At 46.4% G+C, this 7,154-nt stretch overlaps 1 protein-coding gene across 1 annotated transcript in view; it reads right to left on the bottom strand.

Annotated features, from left to right (window-relative positions):
- Positions 1–114, bottom strand: part of LOC109911166 (ras-related protein Rab-8B) — a 21,914-nt gene extending 21,800 nt beyond the window's left edge. The window contains exon 1 of the mRNA XM_048617036.1: positions 68–114. Within this exon, the coding sequence (XP_048472993.1) occupies positions 68–114 (47 nt within the window). The remainder of the gene's footprint in view (positions 1–67) is intronic.
- Positions 115–7,154: the final 7,040 nt, after the last annotated feature.

The following is a 7,154-nucleotide window of genomic DNA, read 5'->3' as shown; positions in this document are numbered from 1 at the left end:
GTATTTGCTCAATAATCAGAGGGCCGGTGCTATTCAGAGAAGTAACTCAATATCTAGGAAGTCTTACCTTGCGAGCAACTGTTGCCAGTGGATACTGACGAGAAGAAAGTTCATGCTTTCTCAAGCACCTTTTACATTGTCAGGACATCCCAGATTGCTTCACAGTCAATGAAGAACATCTGAAATGCAGTCATTATCTCTCTGACGATCAAAAGGCCTTAGAAGTAGCAAAATGACGAGCGACAAATGTCATGTTTTATCAGTGATAGCAGGAACTACAGATGCTGGAGTCAGAGACAGCACAGTGTCACAACAGAATACAGAACACAGCAGACCAGGCAGCATCAGAGGAGCAGGAAAGCCCACTACTCCCTACCTGCACTCACCCAACACCACCCCACCTACCCTCCTCTCTATTTATTTCCCAGTCCCTTCACCGTCTCCTTTTCTGAAGAAGGGTCCCGACCAGAAGCGTCAACTTTCCTGCTCCTCTGATGCTGCCTGGCCTGCTGTGTTCCTCCAGCTCTATACTTTTTTTATCCATGATGTTGTTTGAGGGATAAGTATTGGCTAGAACACCAGAGGAACGCTCTTGATCTTCTTAGAACAGGCTCTTTGTTAACAATACAAAAGGCAACCTCAATTTAACATCTCAATTGAAAGGCAGCACCTCAGAAAGAGCAACACACTCTCAGCATTGTGTTGTCACGTCAGCCTAGATGTTGTATCAAATTCCCTTAACTGTGGTTTGAATCCACAAATGTCTGGCTCGGATCAAATGATGCTGCCATTGGTGGGATGATAGTAATATCACTGGACGAGTGATCGGGAAGGCTAGGACTAATACTCTGGGAATGCAGGTTCAAATCCCACCACAGCAGCTGATGAATTTACTTGCAATAAATTAATCTGGAGCGTAAAGCCAGTCTCTGTAATGGTAACCAAAGATCGATCATCAATTATTGTAAAAACCCCTCTGGTTCACGAATGTCCTTTTGGGAAGGAAATCTGCCATCCTCACCGGGTCTGGCCGTACATGTGACTCCAAACCTTTCGCAATATTGTTGACTCTCAACTGCCCTCTGAAATGGCCCTAGAAATGTCCTTTGCAGATCCCCCCACTTCCACCATTTCCTTTTTGCAGAGACTCTGATTGGACCACATATCTGGTCAAACCTCAGTGCTCCAGGTGCTACGATAGTCTTTAATTCAGCCATTACCTTTCCTTCTCACAGAATTTACATCCGAATTATTGATAACCTTTCCAGTCCCTTTGAAGCTACGGCCTCATGGACAATTAGGGATAGGCAACGCACGCTCAGTGATCCCCACATCCCATGAAAGAATTTACCTGATGCTTGAACAATGAATATCAACCCAGCACTTGGTGTATTTACCAATGATTGTTGTTAAGTTAGGCTTTAGAGTGGTTGTGATAAAGAACATCACCTGTAAGGGAAGGTGCTGTCGTTGACACTAACTGCAGATCCCAGACCCTGCTGTTGTTTCAGCTGCTGCAGGGTAAGGATTTGGACCTTTTCCAAATGGAATTGCTCATCTACTCGGGTTCCCCCACACCCACCCTGCCTGACAAGAGCAGGCAGCCCTTTGTTGCAGTCTTCCTATTATTCACTCTTTCCTGGATGTTCCACTGGATCGGAATGCAGATTGAGTTCATCAGACTGGGCTAGAGAAACGTGATCCGCAATAACTTAGTGACGTCAGGTTCTAAAACCTGTCAGTGCCTTCACTGGGAGCAGGAGCATGTCATAAGGTATTATCTTTCCTGTGACTCCCAAAACTGTTCCACTGCGAATGTGCAAAATTGTATCCATCAGTCACTTGGGATTGTCACATATGTTGACAGGAGCATGTCGGACTAAACAGTGGAAATTCCTAATGCTCATCAATCCAAGAGGTTAAGAATGGGCCAACGATGTAAAACAATGTCATTCTCATGTAGCAACAATGTGGAACCTGACTGAAATTTCATGAGGAGTCATTTGGTTGATAAGCAGCTGCTGATGGCACATCCCTCGAACATATAAATCAATCCAAAGTTCATGTCTTACATCTGTTTCCATTCCTCCCCATTGGTTTGCTGGCAGCACTGTATAGTCCTCACTCCACGAGGTAGATTAGAGAAAGCATCTGTGCATGAATTCAATTGCCTGCTTCTCCCTGTGTGTATTCCTCCATTGTATATAGTGTTCTAGACGACATTCCCTACTCCTGTGCTCTTCAACAACATCAGAGTCGGGGTTATTGATCAATTAGCTCTTTTATGAGATCTTGCTTAGGGCAGATTATTTTCTTGCGTAAGATAGAATCCCAAGAGTGTGGAAGCAGGCCATTTGTCCCACCGACTCCACAACTACACCGACCCTCCAAAGAGCATCCCATCCAGACCCACATCCTTAAACCTTATTCCTGTAAATCTGCGTTCCCCATGGCCAGTCCACCATAACCTGCACACCTTTGGACTGTGGGAGGAAACCGGAGCACCCGGAGAAAACCCACGCAGACATGGGGACAATGTGCAAACTCCACACAGAGGATGGAATTGAACCCAGGTCCCTGGTGCTGTGAGACAGCAGTGCTAACCACTGTGCCACCCCAAAAGTGGCCGAAGTGAAACCTTCATTCACGTAGCACCTTTCATGGGCCAGGGGATGCAATGGGCTAGTGGTATTATCGCTGGACTGTTAATCCAGAGACACAGATAACGTTCTGGGGACCTGGGTTCGAATCCCATCATGGCAGATGGTGGAATTTGAGTTCAATAAATATGTGGAATTAAGAAGCTAATGATGACCATGAATCCATCGCCAATTGTCGGGAAAAACCTATCTGGTTCTCTAATGTCCTTCAGGAGAGGAAACTGCTATCCTTACCTGGTCTGGCCTACATGTAACTCCAGACCCACAGCAATGTGGTTGACTCTTAACTGCCCTCTGGGCAATTAGGGATGGGCAATAAATGCTGCCCTGGCTAGTGACTCCCTCATCACGTGAATGCATAAGGCACTTTGCAGCCAGTCACTTACTTTCTGAGGTATTGTTAGATATTGTTGTATGTTAGATGCCAGCTTGTTACCGTCTGCATCACAAGCTGTCATTTTCTGCAATTAGTAACCGCTGAGGGTTAAAGCTCTGGGGACATGTGTTCAAATCCTACTCTGCCAGGAAGTGGAATCCGAATTCAGCTAATAAATCAGGGAAACCAGCCTGAGCACTGGTGACTGTGATGACTAGCATCAATTGTTGTGAGAAAAACCATCCATCCCATTCATCTCTTTTGGGGAGGAAATCTGCCATCCTTACCTGGGCTGACCTACATGTGACTGCAGATGCACAGCATCGTGACTCCTAATTACCCTCAGAACTGGTCTCACAAGCCACATGGCTTATGGAGAAACAGAGAGAGGCAATAAATCCTGGCCTTGCCAAGAATGCCAGAGGACTCAAGGCATGTTTGCTAAATTTGCTGATGACAGGCAAGGAACTAAGTTGTGAAGAAGAGGTAAGCAGTAAAGGAATATAGATAGGTTAAGTGAGTGGGCAAAAAGGTGGCAAATGGTATATAATATAGGAAAATGTGAAATTGTCCATTTTGGAAGGAGGAATTTAAAAAAGAGACGTCTAAATGGTGAGAGGTTGCCAAGATCTGACATGCAGAGGGACCTGGGTGTCCTAATGCATGAACTTCAACAGGTCAGTCTGCAGGTCCAGCAAGTCATCAGAAAAGCTAATAGAATACTGTAATTTATTGTAAGTGGAATTGAATACAGGAGTAGGGAGATTATGTTTCAGTCAAACAGGGCACTGGTCTGCATTCACAAAGCAGACGGACTGAGGAAAAGAGCCACGAGAAGTGCAGTGATACAGTGACAGTGAGAGAGAACATATGACAGTAGTATAGCAAGATGAGAGCACTGAAAAGGTAGCTCAGTGAAGAGAGGTACAGCAACAGTTGTGCAGAATCACAGCGTGTTATAGTGCAGTAAGAGACCATTCGGTCCGTTGTGTCTGTACAGGCTCTGCAAATGAACGTCATGACTTAATCCCATTCTCCTGCCTTTTCCCCATACCCCTGCTCATTGCTTTTATCCAAATACTCACCCAATGCCCTTTCAATGCTTCAATTGAACCTGCCTCCCCCACATTTCTAGGTTGTGCATTTTATTGCCTAACTGCTGTCTGAGTGAAAAAGACTTTTCTCACATCACACTGGCGCATCACTTTAAATCTGTGCGGCCTCATTCTTGATCCTTGTATGAGTAGGGATCGCTTCTACCGATCTGCTCTGTCCTATCGGATCTCTCTTAGCCTTGATCTCTCCAAGGAGAATACTCCCCACCTCTCCAACTTAATCTCACAACTGAATTTTAAAGAAAAGAATCTCAGCAAGAGCGACTGTATGCCTGGTTTTAAGATAGATTTATAGAGCAATGTGGTTTTGAAAGTAGTCATCAGCTACAAATTGTCAAGAGTCATAGAAGAGCAGATTGTCACTCAATCCCATTGACATCCTGGTGGTCAGCTACTGAGCTCACCAGACCAGGTGACTTGCTTTTCCAGCTCTGGGTCCTCTTGCTGGGTTTGCTTTCTAGCACTGTTAGCTTCATGAGCCTCACAGAGCGGGGAACAAGGCTGAGAGAAATGGCAAGGTGAAAAAGTTGTGAGACAAAGATTAGCAGGAAAGGAGGTTTCTGAAGTTGACAGCAGAGGGACTTTGGAACGGGGTGGAACATTGAATATAGAACAATACAACACAGGAACGAGCCCTTTGGCCCACAATGTTGCGCTGAACATGATGCCAAATTAAATTAATCCCTTCTGCCCTCCCTTGCTCCATATCCCCCCATTTCTGCATGTGCTTATATAAAAATCCCTTAAATGCCCCTATCATATCTGCCTCCACCATGTTTGTGGAAAATGTGTATGACTTAATCAGGAGGATGGGGCTTTGGGGAAAAAGGACTTGGGGGAAGTAAAAGACAGTGAGTAGGGAGTAGGGAAAGCAGCAGGAACAGAGTGTGAGGAGGAGCTGGGAGAGGTAATTTGATTAGTGGAAAGTGGGTGGTTGCAAGGGCTGGACATAGGTTACTGTACGTCTGTGCAGGGACAGATCCCATTTCTGGACCATGTCAGAAACTCTACTCTAGTTACCTTTCTCCCGAGCATTCAGCAGTAAAATCTTGAGAATGCGACCTCCCAGCTTGCTGCCACAATGGCTCAAAGGCTTCACTAGGAAGTCTGTCCCTGACATGATCTGCAACACCTGGGGGGCATATCTGAGGCATTCAGCTAACAGCTGTGGTCAGTGGCCAGCACTCCCTCCATTGCGTCTGGGGGCTGTGGGGTTCAAGTGCCAGAGACCTGGCAATATCATCCAGACCGACACTGTTGGCAGTATGGAAGGACGTGCTGTCTTTCAAGTCAAACCCTCAACCAAGAGCCCCATCTGCCTTTTAGGTGAGTGTAGGAGTATGTGAGGAATGTCCCTCAAGCGACATCTCAAAAGCTGATTGCTATCACGTTGCTGATTGTGGGAGATTGCTGTGCTCAAATTTAGTACCTCGTTCCCTGCTTTACAGCGGTGGCTACACTTCAGGAGTACCGCATTAGCTGTGGAGCAGTTTGGGGATGTGAAATAAACTGCTAATGCAACTTCACAGAATCATGCAACCAGTCAGTGCTGGCAATTTGACAGAGCTTTGCAACTGGTTTTAACATAGGTGTAATCGTGTGACATTGATGGAAACTGCCAGAAAGCAGGTTTTCATTTGCCTTTATGAATTAAATCCACTTGACTGCAGTTTTGTGCTGCATTAAGTACAGTGCCTTTATTGTGAGTGAGGAACTTGATACATAACACCCCCCTACTGCTGGAGACTCACACTGCAAACCCAAGTTCATTCTACTCCAAAATGCAAACCCAATTTGTCCCAAAAGTACTACTGCCTTATTTTCCAAAGCTACAGGATTATCAAATATTACAGTACAATGGAGGCCATTCAGCCCACCAGCTCTGTTTAAAATAGGTTATGCAGTTAGTCCCATTTCCTTGTAAATATCTCCCTTCTTTGTCCAATCCTTTCAAAAGACATTGAGTCAGCTTCCATCAAACTTTCAAGCAAAGCATTGCAGACCCTGACATTTGCTGTCGGAGGGCACTGACACTTTGAGTTTGCATTTGGGATTGGAATGGTTTAGGGCTGCAGCTTTTCAGTTGGTTTTGCAGTGACGAGTCACCAGCAGCAGAGGGTGCTGTGTATCAGCTTTGCTGGAATAGTCCCCATTCACATTGAAGGCACTCCCCATAATAAAACTCATTTACCAGGCATCGCAAATCTGTGTGGTAGCGACCCTACCTCTGGGCCAGGAGGCCCGGATTCAAGTCCCACCTGCTCCAGATGCGTATAATAACATCTCTGAACAGGTTGATTAGAAAAATATCTAAATCTGTTCCTCTGGTTACTGCGAGTAGAAGCAGTTTATTTATCGAAACCTATCTGAACCTTAAATGCCTCTATCTAATCTCCTCATCACTTTCTTGGCTTTGTCACTGAAGTCCCTTGTACCTGGTGCCAGGTGCATTCTGGTACAGGATTCCCAAACTGGATCACAAAGTCTAATGGGGTCACTTACCAAAATGGTTTTGGAGTCATGATCTCTAAGGCAGCAGTGGCTGCTATGGAATGCTACACAGCCCCTTTAAATGATCAGCATTTTTATAATCGTGCTGTTTCAGTACTGACCCTCTGACAGTGCGGCACTCCCTCAGTACTGACCCTCTGACAGTGCGGCACTCCCTCAGCGCTGACCCTCTGACAGTGCGGCACTCCCGCAGTACTGACCCTCCGACAGTGCTGCACTCCCTCAGCACTGACCCTCCGACAGTGCGGCACTCCCTCAGTACTGACCCTCCGACAGTGCGGCACTCCCTCAGTACTGACCCTCCGACAGTGTGGCACTCCCTCAGCGCTGACCCTCCGACAGTGCGGCACTCCCTCAGCACTGACCATCCGACAGTGCTGCACTCCCTCAGCACTGACCATCCGACAGTGCTGCACTCCCTCAGTACTGTCCCTCCGACAGTGCTGCACTCCCTCAGTACTGACCCTCACACAGTGCAGTGCTCCCTCAGTA

Source organism: Rhincodon typus, chromosome 36 (assembly GCF_021869965.1).
Source record: "Rhincodon typus isolate 14 chromosome 36, sRhiTyp1.1, whole genome shotgun sequence".
Taxonomy (NCBI): domain Eukaryota; kingdom Metazoa; phylum Chordata; class Chondrichthyes; order Orectolobiformes; family Rhincodontidae; genus Rhincodon; species Rhincodon typus.
The sequence above is the reverse complement of the archived record's forward strand: the minus strand, read 5'-3'. Positions and strand labels throughout refer to the sequence as shown.